At 36.8% G+C, this 20993-nt stretch overlaps 1 protein-coding gene across 1 annotated transcript; it reads left to right on the forward strand.

Moving 5' to 3' along the window:
* Window positions 1–4367: 4367 nt before the first annotated feature.
* Window positions 4368–15581, forward strand: LOC147076886 (uncharacterized). Its single transcript, XM_085940559.1, has 2 exons — window positions 4368–4599; window positions 8319–15581. Exons 1-2 carry the CDS (start codon window positions 4453–4455, stop codon window positions 11208–11210), a joined length of 3039 nt encoding a protein of 1012 aa, XP_085796685.1. The 5' UTR covers window positions 4368–4452; the 3' UTR covers window positions 11211–15581.
* The last annotated feature ends 5412 nt before the right edge of the window (window positions 15582–20993 follow it).

Below are 20993 nucleotides of genomic sequence, written 5' to 3' on the forward strand. Positions count from 1 at the left end.
AAAATACTTTTTATAATAAAGTAAATTAGATTGATACATATTATAATGTAATATATTATATAGAATGTTGTTATTAAAACCTTTTATTATATAAAATGATTTTTTCTTATTCTTCGGTGTGATTTATTAGTGAATGTAGTTTTAAGATTGATTCCATCATCATCATCAGGGGCGCGACAACCCGGTGTGGGTCCTGGCCTCCTCCAACAGCTCCCTCCACCTGTCCCTATCCAGTGTGGCCGCTTTCCAATTTGGTACCCCCAGAATACAGCAACTGGCAGCTCCATCTAACCAGCGAATCTTTGGCCTCCCTCTTCTACGTCCTATTGGATTGCTGGACATGACTCTCTTTGCCGGTTCATTGTCATTCATACGGTGCAGATGACCTAGCCATCGCAGTCTCCCAATCTTAATTGATTGAACTGCGCTGCAATCTTTGTACAGCCCGTAGAGCTCAGCATTATATCTTCTCCTTCAATTGGTGCCATCCCTGATCGGTCCATATATACGGTGGAGAATTTTTCTTTCAAAGATGTTCAGGGCTCGTTCATTTCGCAGAGTTAATGTCCAGGTTTCCGATGCGTAGGTGAGCACTGGCTTTACAAGTCGTCGCTATAGGATTTGTTTCCCGAATATCCATTTTTGTTGAAATCGACATTTTAATGCAGTTCAATTTCTTTTATTGAACTCTACCGAAATCATTTATAAAAACAATATATTTTTGTCTAGGAACAGAGATATTTTTTTAAAAAACCCGAATACGCCATGTTAAGTTACAATTACTTAGTGGTGTTCTCCCGAATGTCCAACTATTCGTACCTGAATATCCAAGTTAATTTCGGTCGAAATAAATCTCTGGCTGAGTTTTTATTTCCCGAATATGACTTTTAGCCAATCAAACCGCGCTGACGCCGTGCATCTCGCTCCCACATTCACGCTGTCTAGCTCTAAAACAATCACGCCCACTTTCATATTTTTCGGCTGTCCGGAGTCCTCTTTCAAATTTCGTCTTATTGATATTGTTTTTAAAGTTACTATTGTTTTAATAGTGAATTCATCAAATTTGAAGAGATCATTCATAGCTGATACATCACCAGTTCACCCTGAACTTACAGTAGAGTTATGGAAGTGAGTATTTTAACCTAAATAACTGCATTTTGTTTTGATAAATGACACAAAATCCCAACGGTTATATAAATTCTACAGTGCGACCCGGCAACTACTATGACGTAAAAATAATTATTATTTCAAATTATTATTAATCAAACATTGTTTGTCTTTATTTGCGATGCTTTTATTTATTTTTGAATGCGCTGATAGTTAATTTAATTTAATATGTATGCTAGTAACTACTTATTTGGTGAATATTATATACTTAGGGTATTGGTACCTACCTAATATTAGCAGCCAATGGTAATTAATTTATACATGCTATTATTTGGTGGTTTGCAATAAGTTTAATTGTTAATTATAGAAATATATAGATATAATAATATACAGATATAATATAAACATAGATTTTTTTTGGAAAAAGTATTAATATAAAATTATTAGCAAGTAAAAGTAAGTACCATCATAAAATATTGGAGAAATCTGTGACGTCGGTTAGTAATTGAAGTAGTAGGTACCTACTTTTATTTAATAAAAAAAAACCAATCGCCGATAGTCGCTTGATTTTGAAGAATGCTGATGAGCAGGTATTAAAAGACCAATAGTTAAAGTTTGTCGTCATAAGTATGTCACCTCGTAGCATAGTGGATAATTCGTGGACTGGGACGTAAACCCAGGAGATGCAGGGTCGATTCCTGCCGGGTGTCTTACTTTTTTCAAAAAGATATTTTCTATTGGTTATAATATATTTTCTCAGAAGTGATTTTAAAAATTATGTATGTTCAATTATTAGAATGGTACATTCTTAAATCTTGTGAATTATTCGTTCAATAAAAAATAGTTAATTACTTAAAAACTATTTTATTACTTAATCCGAAAAAAACCGAAAAAGCGATTGCCACATGTTATTATTACATACGAACTTGGGTAATTACGATCATTAAGTATTTAAATAGTAGAAGTAATTATTAACAATTATCGTGTAAATAAATATAACATTTGAGGCACGTACTTTTTGACCACTCAGTAATCCGTGGGCCGTGCAGCAATACACTACGGTCTTAAATCCCGAACGTCCTTGTTTCGTCCCGAATATCCATTATTCTGAGAGAGCGCTAAAAATTTCCCGAATATCCACAGTGAGTACTTGTAAATAAAACGCATTTTCTGTGCATTTAATGATTTATACCCAATGACATATTAAATGGACAACTCACTTCAAATCGGCGCGCACGAGAAATTGTGTATGAAAGTCATTTACAGATGTATAGGTAGACGTCACGTGACCATATGACGTATCCATTTCCATTATGCGATACAAGCTTCGAGAATTTATAGTAATATAACCTTTATTGTAATGGAGTATTAGTGTCATTACTCATTACGTTAGAAACAGATTCTAGGTTACTTACGACATCTCGGAGATTAGACGCATGTGAGCCCAGCGCATCACAGGCGTCTGAACAATGGTTTCTGTCATTCAATTGAATTGAATAAACATTCATCAATATCTTAAAATGGCATTTTATCAATAATAAATAATACTAACTCATGAAAAGTGATATCCCATCTTTCTTGGAGTGCTTAGTAGATTTTTTTTACAATTTTTAACTAGGCACATTGGCATTTTGTAACACAACAACAACGGCGGAGTCGAAACTTGACAGTCAGAAATTTTGTATGGGCAGACCCAGCGGTGTCGCCAGACCGCTTGCAAGCAGAATGTTCATTTGAGTGTAGGATACCGATATTAAAATATGAATTTTGCCATCCGGCAGACCCGACACAAAGTGAGTGTCATTTTATTTTCCAGATGCTTCGTCCATATTAATGTCATTGTTTATACCAGTATATTATTCTTGGAATCTAGTCTTAGATAATGTTGCAATCATACAGTGTAGAAAGAATGATTGATACATCTACTGATATTTAAATATACGACAATGAAATTTGTTTTTCGTCTCCTGTAAAATTGACAATTGGTCTATTCGGGAAACAAATCCTATAGCGACGAAGTGTCTTGTAAAGAGTGCTTTTAGTTCGGCGAGATAGTAAGCGGGACTTAAAATGTCTTAACAGACCAAAGTAGCATTTATTCGCAGACATGATTCACTTGTTGATTTCTTCTGTAATATCATTATGTCAAGTTACAAGAGATCCAAGGTATATGAAACTGTCGACCGTATCAAACTTGTATACACCAATATCTAACTTTGGTGCGACTTCTCGTGGTGTGACATAGACAGGCATGTATTTAGTTTTTGCCTCGTTTATTCCAAAGATTAGATTGATTCCAAATATGTAATATTTATACATATGTAAATTAATACTATCGACTGAGGATACTTGATGGAATATAACATGCAGAGCAGTAACGAAGAGTGAAGGTAGGCTGTTAATATCCGATATAAATTATTCTGACCATGTCCGATCCTAATAGGATCATATGGGCCTCTACAGAGTAGAGGTTTGTTTTAACAGATTTTGTTTTTTACGAGAAATGGATGTCAGCCACTTGCTCAACCTATGGTCCATACCCTGACTCACACACAAATTGAAAAGCAATATGTGTACTTGCCAAACCCAGGATTCGAACCTGGGACCCACGGCATGATAGTCCAACGCTTAAGCCGCGCGGCCAACATGGGTGTCAAAGGAAATTTCATTTCATCCGATATAAATAGTGGACACTAAACTTTGTCAATCAGAAATTGCAGATAGTATTGGTTCATTTTTAAAATTCAATAAAACCCTGCATAAACCAAACTGTCAAATTTGCAAGACATAAATAGAACATTTTTACAATAATCATCAGGATAGTCTTGGCCTCTTTCAAAAATTTCCCTCGTCCCGGAGATCTAGCGCTGATGTTCTCCAATTGCTTTTACCGAGCATTCTTAAATCTCCTATGGCGCTGTCCAGGTCTTTCCTTGCCCTCGGGGGTTACGTACATAGCCCGCCTTGCTGGTATATCCTCCGGAAATCTATGCAAGTAGCCGATCTAGCGTAGTCTCTATATTTTCATAATATACTACGTGATCTTTATGATAATATACCGTTAAAATAATAAATAAACAGAATGAATGACCATCTAATTTTGTTTATTACTGTAGGTGATGAGAATAAATATTTTTTTCTCGAATTTAGAAAAATTATTTCACTTAACAAATGAATCAAAAATATACCTGATAGAATTTTAATAATCTTGAAATATTTTTTTTCGACATGTTGTCATGTTGGCAATACCAGTCATTTAACCTAAACACGACGCTATCAAGTGACAGCGCTTCATATTTTCGCATTTTTCTTACGAAAACAATGAATCAAATTACAAAATAAACAATGGACGAAATCAAGGAAGAGTCGCTGGACTCTGTTTCTCTCTGCGCGAGCGGTAATCATGGTGATAACACACAGAAACATCAAAATGAAGGAATCAACCCGACGGACGATTTCTGCGATGACGACAAATCAGTCAAAAGCGACGAGGTGAGGCCTTCATTGTGATAAATACACGACAATTAACATAGATAAATGTTATTTGTATCATTATTTTACACGTTGACACCATATTTCAACGTTTTTGTGGTCCATTTTTGTAAAACAGTATCGTCCTTTCCGCATAGTCGTATCAGTTATACGTTGCAATACCTCATATCTGCAGCACATTCGTTGCAAGGAATACATTTTAAATTTATTATTTCCTCTTATAAATGGAAAGAAATGTAGTTATTTTCACGCATATAATACGGGTGATGGTGTTTAAATGTGTGGGTGTTGTGTTTTTAACGTGTGCTGCGAGATAAGTATTGACCCGGTTCGGTCCCGCCAAATTTGGCTTCGCGCAGATACGAGGAATTTCCACTGTAGATTTACACAGACGTTTTGAAAGAAACCCCAAACGTATTGATAACATTGAAATGTAGAAGCCGGTCTCTATGTACCAAGGTTTTGAAGGCAGTTTCGGTTTATTTACGTAAAGACAAGGCTGCTTTCGGTCCGCTACGTCTGTCCGAAAGTATCGAATTATTAACACTTATGCTTCGGCTACATAGGCAGGTGCTTCACTAGTCCTGAGCTAGATGCTATGCTTGTCTACTAAAAACACTACTGCCACATTGCACGCTACGTGCTTAGGTACAAATTCATTTGACATTTGGGAGCTCTCAAGCCAACAACGATATGTCACTCTCAAAACTAACCAGAAAGCTACTTCTCACGTTTAAAATTTCGACAGTCTCAAATTCGAAATTGTTGCGTGCGTACTGTCAATTATTCATCCTATGCGTCATTATTCATAACTTCAAAATATACGGTGTTTGACGTTTGTCATACTGAAGAAACATCCGCCATCTTGCAAAATCCATAGACAATGGGAAAATCACTAGGTGACAATAAAAATAAACAACACGTTTGTTCGCCGGGAGACTCACGAAGTGATTCATAATCACTAGGGCCCGGATTTGTATGCAACAAAAAACATGGTTATATGCATGCACGTATGCACTTAAAATCAATAAAATATGCACTAAAACCAAAGAAATATGCAGTTAAAAATTGATATTTTTTGTGGAAAATAATTGTAAATACCCACTTTACCCAATATTACTGACAAAACATCGAATAACTAGTTAATAATTTTTCAACATAATACGATATCAGAAAGAAAAACACAAACAAAGAATATAAAGTTAATCAATTACAATTTTCAAAATAGTTTTTTCACAAGTACCTACCTAAGTAATAAATGCAATGTAAACCAAACATAACTTAAAAAACAAAAACGACACACTTAGCTATTCCTAAATACTATTTTCTGTTTTTTGCCCGAAAAAAAATTACATTATTTTTTTCAATATTATGCTCTGGCATTAAATTTTTCCGCATGTATCTGTCAGTATTTTGTTTATATGCGGAAAACTACCTCTCAACGTCCACTTGGGCAAACTTTAAATAATAGTGCCCGAGTTGACTTCACTTTTCCACTGATAAATCCACAGCTCGGAGATGGCATTAAAATGCAAGTGCATCTAAACTATCTTCCTTCCTAACTTAGTCATATTTCGATAAAATAATTAAAAAAAAACTAAAATTATACATTCAAAAGCTCTAAAATATGCATTTATTTATAAAATATGCAAAATAATCAAAAAATATGCTCTAACGTCTCAAATATGCATTTATATGCACAATAAAATTTTATTATTGGATTATGTGTCTTTCAAAACAGATTTCTGTGAAACTCTCATAGCTGTGCATACACCCTAACAAAACATGCACTAGCATATAAATCCGGGCCCTAATAATCACGCAGCGAGGCGCGAAGCGTGCAGTGTGGCCAATTCTAGAATAGTGTGCGTTCGTTCACTAGGATATGTCACCTAGCACGTAGCCACCAAGCAAGGCACCTGCCTATGTGGCCGAAGCCTTATTGTAACGATTACAAAAATTTAGTTATAATTGTTACCAGGGAACTCAGAAATAATGGGAACTGAAATACCTAACGGGTAAGCAGAAGCAGGCAACCGATCTCGAGTAAGGAAGAATACGGAATATATTTAAACACGTGTCAAGAAACCGTTATGCGTCGAATACTGAAAACTGCTCTCGGTTTATGCATTTACGCTCATTTAATATTGGTGTAGTACACACACTATTGCACATGCATAATGCGTGTTTCATTTTCGTAGGAAACTCACACATTCAAAAGCCTGTCGGTATTCTATTTATTATCTGTTCTGTGATTGTTACAATGAGTAGGTACTATGTTTTAACAGCACTTATCTTAGGTGTGATAAATTTTAGACCGAGGTTGACAGTTCAGACGATTAACTTATTGTAATTGTTACAATAAGTGTTAATAATTCGATACTTTCCTACCCTATTTAGCTGCCGAAGCGGACCGAAAGCAGCCTTGTGTATAGAATAGACCTGAAATGCAAGCATTACCTACTTATACCTATGCGCGCCAATTGCTCGTAAATATTACCAATATTGAATTTGTGTTTCATTTATTGACAAATAGACGGAACTGACTAGCAACGTTTCCTCTAATTTTTCTATTGTGTGTGCGGATCATCAACGCATCTGAGCAGTGTCACTCATCACCCAGTGCGGTAAATTTACACCCCCCCCCACAAACACAAAAACTTATATTTTTAAGGTATTTATTAATTTCGTAATTAACATACAATATTAGCATTTTTTGCACAGATATATATCATCAACAATTAATGTATGAAACCGAGACTTCCGTAATTCATCAAAAAATTCCTTTTTAATGACTGCATTAATGCATTCGACAAATTCGAACGCATAATTGTTACTTCGCCAGCTTTTGGGAATATCTGTGTATTTAGATTATTAATATCTTGTACAGAAAGCATAGAAGTATTTTTATTTTCATTATTATTAGACCGCAACCAGATTTTATGCGCTCAAGCGCATCGTTCACTTGAATTTATTGTTTGTTACATACACTGAACGCACCTGTAGTTATTACTAAAATCTGGCAAAGGAAACTTAAAGGACATATTAAATGGACGACTCACTTCATACCCGGCGCGCACGAGAAATTGTCCATGAAAGTCATTCACAGATGTATAGGTAGATGTCACTTGACCATTGACGTATCCGTTTCCATTATGCGATACAAGCTTCGAGAATTTATAGTAATATAACCTTTATTGTAATGGCGTATTAGTGTCATGACTCATTGCGTTAGAAACAGATTCTCGGTTACTTACGACTTCTCGGAGATTAGACGCAAGCGAGCCCAGCGAATCACAGGCGACTGACTGTCTAATGGTTCCTGTCATTCAATTGCATTGAATAAACATTCATCAATATCTTAAAATGGCATTTTATAAATAATAAATAATACTAACACATGCAAAGTGATATCCCATCTTTCTTGGAGTGTTTAGTAGATTTTTTTACAATTTTTAACTAGGCACATTGGCATTTTGTAACACAATAATAACGGTGGAGTCGAAACCTGATAGTCAGAAATTTTGTATGGGCAGACCCAGCGGTGTCGCCAGACCGCTTGCAAGCAGAATGTTGATTTGAGCGTAGGATACCGATATTAAAATATGAATTTCGCCATCCGGCAGACCCGACACAAAGTGAGTGTCATTTTATTTTCTAGATGCTTCGTCCATATTAATGTCATTGCTTTGAATTCATTAGATTTTTATTCTTTTTAGATTTCCATAGCGTCTGTGCATTTGGATGCTTATGAAGATATAGAGAATATGGGCGCCAGTCAAGCAGATGCTACAATGGCGGACTTGCTGAATCTAGCAGCGGAGCAATTGGCCGAGGCGGACGCCAATTATGAATCGACCATAGATGAGGCTGACGTGAAGCAAGAACCTCGTTCGCCGGCTTCGGTAGACAATAGTGAAATTATCATCAAAAGGAATCTGGTCTGCAATGTTTGCTGTATGCTGTGCAGAACTTCCGATGATCTAGATCAGCACATTCTGATGGAACATGGCAAAAAAATTATGATAAATCCAGACATTCTCAATACTTCAAATGATAGAGGTAAACGATCATTGCGGTTGAAGTCTGTACAACGTAAGACGCATTTCAAAGTATTGCAAACGGACGAAATCAACAATCTGTTGAAGTGTAACCGGTGCGAGTTTACCTGTAAGACAGCGAGGGAACTGCAAAACCATAGATTGTCCCATGCGAGAGACGTCAGACGCAGAAACACAACGGGATGTTTTAAAAAAATCTATCATTGTAATATTTGTGACTGTCAAACTACGACAGCGGCCAAGCTGAAAAGCCACAAATTGACTCACACGGATGAAAAGCCCTATTCTTGCATCATGTGTCCGTATAAGTGTAAGGCGATCGGAGATCTGAGGAAGCATCAGATGATTCATTCGGGTCTCAAGCCATATCAGTGCGACAGGTGTCCGTATAGATCACGCAAATCGGACACGCTCAAAAAGCACAAGATGTTGCACACGGGGGAAAAACCTTTCGCCTGTGATCAATGTGACTTTCGGTGTCGCCAGGTGACAAATTTGAATTTTCATAAATTAAAACACAGCGATTTGAAACCGTTCGAGTGTGATATTTGTCACTCTATGTTTCGGCAGTTGTCTAGTTTGCGGCAGCATCTCTTGGTTCATTCCGACGTAAAGGATGTTAGCTGTGATGAGTGTAATTTTATGTGTAAATCTCTGTATAGCTTACGCAAGCATAAGGTTATCCATTCGGATATAAAGCCGTTTGTTTGCGACAAGTGTCCGTATGCGACGCGTTCAACGGGCGAATTGAACCGTCATAAGATGCGTCATACTGATATATATCCACTGTCTTGCGATGAATGTAAATACAAATGCCGTAAGCCGCATTATTTAAAACTGCACAAAATGCTGCATACAGGGGAGAAACCGGTGTCATGCGATGAATGCGATTTTAAATGCCGTTTAGTCAGCCGGTTGAAAATGCACAAGAGGAAAAATCATAACGATGTGAAACCCGAAGTGCTTAAAACATTTCTATGCGACATCTGCTGTTATACATGCGATTCTTTGGGAAGATTGAACAGTCACAAGCTCACGCACACATTGGAAAGAAAATACGCGTGCGATATGTGCGCGTCGAAGTTTAAAACCCTATCTGAATTACGCAAGCATAAGATTAAACACACGGATCACAGGCCGTACAGTTGTGAAATTTGTCCCTACAAAGCGCGCAACGCCAACAGTCTGAAACTGCATACAATGATACATACTGGAGAAAAACCATACGCTTGCGAGATCTGCGATTTCCGTTGCAGACAGCTTCTCAGTTTAGACACGCACAGGATGACGCATACGGGGGAAAAACCCTTTCATTGCGATAAATGCCCGCAGCGTTTCGCGCATATAACTTTCCTGCGTCGTCACATTCTCACGCACAGCACAGAAAAGCCGTTCGCATGTAGCTTATGTGATTTTACTTGTCGTACGCAGTCTCTGTTGAAACAGCACGTTAATAATCACAGCAGTATTAAACGTTACGCGTGTACGCACTGTAAATTTAAAGCCAGAACACAGAGCGATTTAAAAAAGCATATTTTACGACATTCAGATTTACGTCCGTTTTCTTGCGAGTTATGTACGTACAGATCGAAAACTGCCAATGAAATGACAAAACATAGTATAATACACACAGATATCAAAGCGTTCTCGTGCGATTTGTGTAGTTTTCGATGTCGCCAGAGAAATAATCTAAAAATTCATAAATTAACGCACACTGATATAAAACAGTTTGAGTGTGAGATTTGCGGACATAGGTGCAGGCAGGCTGCCGAATTGAAACGGCACCATGTCGTTCATATTCAGGAAAAAAACTACGTTTGCGAAGTCTGTCAATTTCGGTGCAAGACGCCAGACTATTTACGGAGGCATAAATTAATACACTCGGACGTGCGTCCTTTCCTCTGTGACAAATGCGATGTTAGATTTAAAACGATCAGCGATTTAAACAAACATTCTATTATACATACAAACATTAAGCCCTTTGTTTGTAGTGTTTGTGCGTATAAATGCAGGAAATCTTCCGTGCTTAAAAATCATATGTTGACGCATACGGATGTGTTTCCGTACAGCTGTGACTTATGCGATTTTAAGTGTCGCCAGATGCAGAATTTAAAAATCCATGTCGTTAAACATTTCAGTGAAAAGCCTTTTAAATGTGACGAATGCGATTTTACGTGTAAACTCGCAAGCGCGTTGAAGAGTCACAAAGTTGTGCACGACGACGTCAAATCGATTTTTTGCGACGAATGCCCGTTCAGTTGTAAACGGCAGAAGGATTTACAGAAGCATAAAGTCATTCACGACGATTCGAAACCGTTTTCATGCGACAATTGCGAATTTAAATCGAAGCGTGTCGCGGATCTGGCCCGGCATCGTCTCGTGCATCAGGAAGAGACCCTCTACGACTGTGATGACTGCGGGAAAAGTTTGAAATCGATGGGACAGCTCAGAAGACACCAGAAAACACACGAGGAACTGCCAAAGAAACCAGCCCTGCTCAAACTTAAGAGTATTAAGTTTAAACCGTCAATCTCCATAGTCAAAGATTGATTGATTTCTAACACAGCTACTCTAAAAGAGTTTCCCACAACTTGATACTAATATCATCTCCATTGTTATGCTGACTAATGTTTAGAAAGCCTTTCTGGATGGCGGGAGAGAAGCTGGTTCAAAAGAACGATGGGCCTGAAGAAGTCTTGTGCCATGATTCGCAGGCATCCCAAGTCAATCCCACTCCAGGAACCCAACTCCTCTGCAAATACATTGTGGGTCTGACATTGCGATGCTATGGACGTCGCCAAACTGATTAAATGGCAATAGGTTGAAAATGTCACTTGGTGAGTGGACAAGGGGCACGAAATGACCACAAAGCTATTGAAATGATGGAAATCACGCTCCACAGATGTATGTAAGTGAAAAATTAGGAAACGAGAGTGGAAGCAGCTAGGAGAAGCCAAAATCCAGCAGTGGATTCACCCTGGCTGATGAATAGGAGTCTTCTTATGAGAATTGATAAACGCCTTTAAAGGAAATCTTTCTTCTGACCAGATAGATAGAGCCTTTATACTAATTATATGAAAGCGAACTGGATTTGAAGGTTAATGTTTCAACTTCAAATTGCAGGTTCATTTGAGAGTTGAGTTTTTTTTCCGTGAGTAAAGTTACAAACCTTGAACTGATCTGCGCCGGAAGGTTTTGTATGGCGGCAAGTGAGAAGTCGCAAGTTTTTCAGCAAAAATAAACTTTTTTTTTTTTTTTTTTTTAAATATATTGAAAGTTTATCATAAACACTTACCAATCATATGCTAAATGTCTCATTATTGGACAAGTATTCTTCCGAATTTTAAATTATTCAAAGACAGGTGAATAAGTTCGCGTTTTTTGTATGGCTGGCACTGTACGCCCGGCCATATCCGTGAACTAGTTTGCTTTGGCAGACAACCGGTGAAAGAGTATTTTATTTATGAGCTACTTATCATTATATTTATGTGAACAATCATGTAAAATTGCAAATAAACAGTACATACACACGTAAAAAAGTAACCTTGCCATTTATATTATTTTATTTACAAACCAAGGCCTGAACAAAAACGATGCATGAGTGCGAGTGAGAAAGTATTCGGCACCCTTATAATCTCTGAGACACGCGCTAGAGTAAGATAAAAGGTCTACATATTTTTGAGTCAGTTTCCAAAAGTATCAATGGCAAATCGTCGTGAATCGCTTCACGTAGCGTCGATAATCTGCGAGTTCGTGTTGCTAAATTTGCTATTTTTTGTGTTAAACATAAAGTCAGTGGTATATGTTTTTAGTTAATTAAGTAGGAAAGGTGGTTCTGCGTGTTGTATTAAAATATGGTAGCCGTACTGATAAGCAAGAAGATGGTATTACGTTTCATAGGTAAGTTGATACATGTTCGTGACAATTTATTTGTATATTATTATTTATTTTAATATCAGTGACCTAGTGTTTCTTTAAAATAACTTAAATTATGGATATCTTTACCTAATGGTTGCATTTTGACCGCTTAAAAATACTATATAACGTAAAAAAATAGAAAATTATATTTTAATTCTGAGCGTCTAGTGCGAGCACTTTGGGCGAGCACTAGCGAAATGGTCTATGGTCTCGAACATTTGTAGGCGAATGTGTTCGCTCGCCCACAAACCAAACGCACGGCACGTAGCTTCATTTAGCAATGCAACGGGTGGCGTCTAGATGTATCTATAGTCTATGTTACAAACAATGTACATATACAGTGTTGCCAATGCAGAGATAATTTTTATTTTAGTTACCAATCAAAGCATACTAAGAATGTTCTGGAATCGCTATCAAATGTCAACCTGTGGGTCTATTCTATACACAAGGCGGCTATCGACAGTAGTTATATTTTTGTATTGAGGCAGTTAATTGTTACAATAAGTTAACCGTCTAAACTGTCAAAAAGTGCTGTTTTAACAGCTCCTCTCTTGGTTGTATTAACTTTTAAAGCAAGATAGACAGTTTTTAGACAGCTAACTTATTGTAACAATTATAATACCCCAATACATAAATATGATAAACTGCCATCGATAACCGCCTTGTGTATAGAATAGACCCACTGTAATACTTGTAGTTGTTTTTGTAGGCTCCTGTCTCTGTAAACTCAGTCAAAGCAAATTTAATGAGCGAGTGGCGACCTCAGTCTTGGGTATCTGCTCCTGAGACATTACCAGGCGTAAAAAAAACTGCTGATGCTTCACATCCAAACGTAGGGCCTCGCTATATTAAGACCGAGTGTGGTGTGCGGCGGTTGGCTTGGAGGGGTTTATGTTTGTATTGTAATACTTACATAGACCATGATATGCTCCCTTGTTAATTGTCAAAACTAAACCGAGCTAACCGGCGGTGCTCGCAGCTTTGTACTGCCAGTCAGACAGTCCGTTTTCAGTATTTCTCCGTTTCTGTGTTGCGCTGTGTTTCCACACCGAGGAAAGAAATATAGCTATAATGATTTATTAACATTGTTAAAATTTAATTCTGCAAAGTTCATTATTTTAATTATTTATATCTAATTTTAACAGTAAAATATAATCCAAAAAAACATTTATTTTTATTTTCAATCAACCGCAGCACCCCCAAATATCTTATCCACGAGCCGCCACTGGTTATAGTCATGATATAGTATTGCCTGAATTTTGATCCACGAATGACGTATCTCTATTCACATCCTTTCCATCATTATAGAGCAGTGGTTCTCACGTGAAATTTAACTGTGGCCGCACAATTGGCATTGACGGTTCTATGGAAACGTCTGGTGGCCGCACCAAATTTCACTTTTGTTGTGATTGAAAAAATTAAATCTAAATATTATTTACTATAAAAATGGATCAATTTTTAAGTACTTGATCATGACTCATTTCCAATAACACATACAGTAGGCGCCCGGTAATCGGGCACCCATATTTTTTCACCTATGCCAGATTATTGGATTTCTATAGGAAATAAATAATTTGTCAAGGTCGGGCAGCTAACTGTCGAGCGAACGGCTCTCCACTCTTTAATCCGGCAGTTTAATGTGAAACCCGCCGGATTATATAGCAGGAGAGCTGAGTTGCAAAATGCCGGTCTATTAGACGTGCCAGATTGGTGAACACCGGATTACCGAGCGCCTACTGTATTTAACATTAGCCCATTTAATTAAGTTAAATACTAAAAATTATGTTAAATCTCGTTTGTAGTCTTATGAAATTTTCATTTGTCATCTGAAAAGGCGAAGTTACGAAAGAAAGAGTTTTAAAAAAATTCAATTCAAGAGATTGAAGACACTCTTATTATTTTAAGCTTGAATTTTAATTTAGAAGTTGTGTTCGTATAATGTATGAAATTGCTTAAAGAAGATAAAATAGAAAAATTGTCATTTTCAACTTCTGACACAAGACATTTCACTGTGTTTTTTAATTTGTCTATGATGAACACGGTTTCTATTTAGTTAGGTTACTTTTTGTAGTTGTTTATTTATCGAACTATTATTCTGTAAAGCGCTGATAGTCGCAGCAAAACCCTCTGATGGCCACCCATGAGAACCACTGTTATAGAGGATAGCAGTGGCGAAAGGTAGAGGTTGGCTGTGGAGATCCGACATAAATAGTGCGCACTAAACATTGTCAGTAATACTTACTTGTTTTCATTGAACTATGAATACAAATTGCAGATGGTGCTGGTTAGTTTTTAAAATTTAATGAAGCCATCTCTAAATCAAACCATAATAGATATGGGCGATCTGACAAAAATAGTGCACAGTTTCAGTCATGCTTATTTGTTTTCGTTCAATTAAGGATACATAATATTACGGATGGTGTTGATTAGTTTTTTAAAATTTAATAAGCCCTGCGTAAACCAAACCATAATCGATAAAAAATATTCTAGCTTTAAAATATCTAAAATAATTTATTATTTTTTGACTATTATCTATTATGGCTTGGTTACTTACGGTTTAATTGAATTTTAAAAAACTAACAAACACTATTTACACATTGTATTAGTTGAATGAAAACAAATACGTAAGTATGACAAAGTTTAGTTTGCACTATTTATGTCAGATCTTAACAGCCTACCTCCACCCTTCGCCGCCGCACTACATATCGCAGCCATTACACTATAATGAGATAATAATGTATAGGCTGTATTGTTGTATAATTGTATCCAAATAAATAATCCGTTACGGGTGGTTCACGAGTGCATAATATGTGATATCAGGAAGGTATCTATCAATGTTATTTATTATATTACTGTGGGTAATTGACTTTTATAAACATACATTTGTTTTTACTTAAAACTTTAATTTTATCCAGGGCATTCATTTATTAAATTTGTCCTCTTGGAAACAACTGTATGACTGTATTATTTTGTTGTCTTTCCGTTTTATGCCCCCTTTCATGCTGCAGTACGCTACATCGGTTGAATACTACGTTTTAGGCACAGTGTGAGCTCACTCGAAGATGCTATTCAGGGAGCTGATTGCATTCTAAGCCAGCATATTATTTATAAATTGTGAGATTTGTTTTTAAAATTCAATTAAACCCTGCCTAACCAAACCATTTATTATATATCTAAAATTATGTATGATTTCTTGGCATAATTTTAGATACTTTTTTTAATCTAATATCTATTAGGGTGGGATCCATAGATAATATCTATTAGGCCCGCGGTGTCCGCGCGGCTTAAGCGTTGGACTATCACGCCGTGGGTCCCAGGTTCGAATCCTAGGTCTGGCAAGTATTGTTTTTCAATTTGTGTGTGAGTCAGGGTATGGACCTAATAAGGTTGAGCAAGTGGCTGACATCCATTTCTCGTAAAAAACAAAATCTGTTAATACAAATCTCTACTCTGTGGAGGTCCATATGATCGGAAAAATCAATTAATTGTCCAACAATGTATTTATATATTATATGAAAGTGACGCCCACGATGGCTGAATGGCATATGCGTCTGCCAAGTCAGAATGTCGTGGGTCCTAGGTTCGAATCTTGGGTCTGGCAAATACACATATTGTTTTTCAATTTATGTTTGGAGTCAGAGTGTGGACCTCAGTGGCGAAGGGTGGAGGTAGGCTGTTAAGATTCGCTATAAATAGTGCACACTAAACTTTTTTAGTCATATGTATTTGTTTTTATTGAACTAAGACTACAATTTACAGACGGTGTTAGTTAGTTTTTAAAAATCAATTAAACCATGCCTAAACGAAACCATAATAGTTTTGGTCTAATTTGGGCAATACGACAAAATTGTGCGCACTTTTTCATTCATAGTTATTTGTTTTCGTTGAATTAAAAATACATATTACACATATTGGTTATTTTTTTAAATTCATTAAGCCCTGCCTAAACCAAACTATAATAAATAAAAAATATTATTCTATTTATAAAATATTCAAAGTTATGTATGATTTAATTGTATAATGTTAGATATTTTATAGATAGACATGTATTTTTTGACTATTATCTATTATGGCTTGGTTTCTCAGGGTTTAATTAAATTTTAAAAACTAACCAACACTATCTGTAAAATGTAGTCTTATTTTAATGAAAACAAATATGTATATCTGAAAAAGTTTAATGTGCACTGTTTATGGCGGATCTTAACAGCCTACCTCCACCCTTCGCCACTGGTGGACCTAATAGGTTGAGCAAGTGGCTAACATCCATTCCTCGTAAAAACAGAAATCTGTCAAAAGAAAGAGGTGTATTTATTGGTGATTAATATATATTAAACAAAAAAGGTTCTATTTTAAATCTATATGCTCCATCTGTACCAATAAATTAATAAAACCTACATTGAAAGTAATTGTTAAAATGTTGGTTGAAGTCGGCAAGGGGGCGAAGCCTTACTAACACAGAATATATACCTCAAGCATTATTACGTTAAGTTTAAATTAGGTATGTAGTTTATAAATAACAACATTACCGTCCGACAAGATCTTGTCAATAACCGGAAGTCGCTGTAGTCGACTAAACAGGGGGGGCTTGTTAGTTTACAGTTTTAACACGTGGACAAGAAGGTCTTGTTCGACAGTAGTACAAGGGCTCCATGTTATCTGAGGGTAATTGGGACTGAAAAAATATCTCTTAGAGCGGATCCGCATAAAACGGTAACCAAAATTAATTAGGAAACATTTAGAAAAGAAAAATACATGTGAGTAAGACAGACATAGAGTAGGAGTGTGGGATTGACAGTGACAGTTGATGACTGTGAGGTATTGCGCTTGTGTTTTTATAGTTTTATTGCATTTTCCTGCAAATTCGTAACTGCGGGGTCTCTGATAACTAATAAGGACCCCTGTATATTTAATTTGAACACTTGACACGGAGACTGGCCGTCTTGCAGTTCATGTATGGAGAGTAACTTCTGCTTGTGACGACTGGTGAATATCACTACTGCATATCATAGTAATACCTCATAACAAACATAATGGCATAAAGTAGAGTGGTGCAAAAAGTAAAACACATTCATTTGAATTATTTTTTATTTATTACAATACATTTTATAAACATAAACAAATATGTGTAGGTACCTAAGCTTTTTTTTTATGCATTTAAATTAGTGAAATATTCTTCTTCTTCCACCCTGTCACATCCCAACATTGGGGCATAGGGCAAGCACAAGTTGTTGCCACTTCCCTCGGTCCATCGCCAACTCTTGCGCCTCCCGCCATGTCAGACCGGCAGCACGGCGACGGAACCCTTGAGGCTGTGCCACAGGGGTACGAAGTGCCGCACTCTTTGGCGGCTTTCGGAATACGTGTCCCAGCCACGTAAAGCGTCTCTTCGTGATAACTTCAATCACCGAAGGCTGTTGTGTCTGCTCACGAACTCGGGTGTTTGTAACGCGGTCGTACCAATGTACCCCTAAGATTGGGCGGAGACATCAATTCTCAAAGCTCAAAAGCCGAGACTCTTGAAGCTTAGTAAGATGCCATGTCTCACAGCCATACAGGAGCACAGGTAGCACGCACGCGTTAAACAAACGACATTTGGTCCTCACAGAATACAGCCTTGACCTCCATGCAACACCAAGTTGGTTGAACGCAGAGCCCGCCACACTCATGCGGACTCCAAGCTCACCAAAAATACCACCATCATCGGCAACCGTGGCACCCAAGTATTTGAACCTGGTGAAATATAACAATTGTAAATTCCGACCAAATCTTTCACTGGTGGATCGCGCGTTTCCTGAATATTGGGTTTATGTCAACTGATTGCTCTCTAGGACATTTTTATAGAAATTAAGACTTTCAATACATTTCCATTCTTGTCCGAAATGTTTTTGCAATAGCTTGTCGACATCTTGTAATTCCTCTTTTTTTATTATCACTCGTCCAATGTCTTTATTTACAGGATTAATGTCTAACGCAGTTTTGTTTGTTTTATTGACCGATCTGAATGTACCCAAATCGGCTCTATAATTTACTTCTCCTCTTAGGCAGACACTGTTTGTTTGCGTACGTTTAATATAAAATCGTTTACATGACGCAAACGGAAAGTGCCACGATTCGGGAGGTTTCATAACTTCTCGAGTAGCACTTTTCCAATACGAGTCCATTCAAACTTATCAACGTTCCGTACTTTTTAAAGATTTCTTTATATTCATTGGGATTGATAATGGTTTCCTTTTTGATTTCTTTTTCTATCAACCCGAACACTTTATCCGGCGGGATAAATGAATGTTCGGGTATCGGAAAAATTAATTCAACCATCGTCACCGACGACGGCGCTTTCGCAAGCCACGCCGCGCACATCCCGATCATGGTCGAATTCTTGTTTTGTGCACCGCATCCATCTGCCAAAAGTCGGACAGTCGATACATTATCGAAGTTCGACGCATTCAACCGATGAAATAAAGCAGACACAGCTTCATCGGCCCCTCTCTCAAATTCATTCTCAGTCCAAGCGTATAAAAAAACGTTATCTCTCTCAATTTTATTCGTAAACGTCGATTGCACAATATTGCGAAATTGTAAATAAATAACTGCTTACTATAATAAGCAGTTTGGTCTGAGACTTTTGGTAAAACTTGGTTTTTCTGACAGCCAAAAGTAAATGTTAACATGTCAGCGGCTTCTTCTTTTAAAATATCGTAAAAACTTTTAACTTTCATACTGTGAAGTCGTTTTTCTATTATTAGATTAACCTTTACCCTATCGTCAGTCGTGCGCTTGATTCGCTCAGATAATTGAGAGCATACTGAACAAGCGTCTGTCCTCTGGTTGCCGAATCCAATATTGTAGTTTGTTAAAAAAATTCGTCTGAAATAAGATTGACGGACTTTCAGGTTGTGGTCTTGTTGAGAATTTTGATACAAAATCCACATTTTCCTGATGCTTAAATCCGACGATAAATATTTCCTTTCTGTTGTGGATCTACAGTAGTGTGACTCTATACATTTATACGTTTCAATATGATCTCTTACCGCTTTTAGTTTGTAAATATTTTTCATAGACGTGTGATCTCCACCTCGTCGTTCAATTATTGAGTGTCCGGTTTTAATAAAAGTTTTAGAAACTTGCTTTATTCGTTTCGCCGAAACGTTCAATATTTTAATAAAAGATTTTTGACATACCGGTAAAAGTGCCGTAGAATCGTATTTAGTTACATACAATTTTGTAAAAAAATTTATTGGCGTTCTCGAACCGTCTGGGTCTCCGTCGAGTTGTTTTTTTAATGACGCAATATTTTAATAAGAAAGTGTCTTGTTCGGGTTTAGTTTTGTTTTGATAAAAACTATCGTGAAACTTATTGACGTCCACCGTGCTTAATTTTGTGCATTTAAATTTTTTTGTATCGTGTCCACAGGCTGGAAGTTCTGGTGAGCCTTTCGCCATATACCTTGAAAAAATACACAAACAATTATTAACGGAGAAAAAAAATGTTCCATTGTAATAATTCATGTAAAGAAATGTGTACTACAATAGAACCCACGATATAATGGACAAAATATCTGGTCAAATGTGAAAATTGTTAAAAAAATCCTGTTAATGTTTAAGTCACCTTTCTGGCATGTTTAAAATACAACACAATGCGGACGATACCAACGGACACTAACGATTCTAATAACTATGACTGTCAATCCGCGCGCATTCGATAACCACATGTGGATGTGACAGCTCACAATAACTCACAGGTAAGTATACCCTTATACAGGCAGGTCAGGTGTTTATCGCTGGATTTAAAGTGCAAAGTGTCTGGGTATGGGTGAACAATAAGAAGTAGGCGGAGTAAATGTGGAAATCAGTGGCACCCGCTAGATTTTTTTAACCCCGCCGCCTTAAAAATCAACTAAAGAATAGGTATTATGGATATTTTAAAAATGGACCCCCCCAATCCATTTTTCTGTATGCGCGCCTGATACCTGTTTCGTCAGCGCACAAAATAATTATAAAATCAATAGGGACAATTTTTTAACCCTACTAGGTAGGTACTTTTTATTTAAATTATCGCAATAGGTTTATTGCGCACGTACCAGTGTAGTTAATGTAGGACATAATAAGTAACATAGGTAATTTTGTTTGTTTTAATCACTGCTGGTACACTCTGTATTAAATCTACAACCAATAATAGTCACTATATTACACACCTTTTAAGCTTTTCGACGTTCCTTTTCCAATTATGAGTATTTAACTGTCTCATGGGTGTCTCCTTCATAATGGGTATAATATTCTCATCCATTATAGGCTTTTTATGTTTAAATTTACCTATGAAACAAATTATAAACCACGACAAAACAACCACCCCCCCCCCACACACCTTACAATCAACAAAACTGTGCGGCCATTTTGTTTGTATATATTTTTATATTA

Source organism: Rhyacophila brunnea, unplaced genomic scaffold (genome assembly GCF_057557595.1).
Source record: "Rhyacophila brunnea isolate RB1 unplaced genomic scaffold, BYU_Rbru_1.0 scaffold_13, whole genome shotgun sequence".
NCBI lineage: Eukaryota > Metazoa > Arthropoda > Insecta > Trichoptera > Rhyacophilidae > Rhyacophila > Rhyacophila brunnea.

Excerpts from the sequence above, each read along its gene's own strand:
- LOC147076886 (XM_085940559.1), top strand. The coding sequence starts at position 4,453 with ATGGACGAAATCAAGGAAGAGTCGCTGGACTCTGTTTCTCTCTGCGCG. Across the intron at positions 4,600-8,318 it reads AATCAGTCAAAAGCGACGAG|ATTTCCATAGCGTCTGTGCA; the intron begins GTGAGGCCTTCA and ends TATTCTTTTTAG.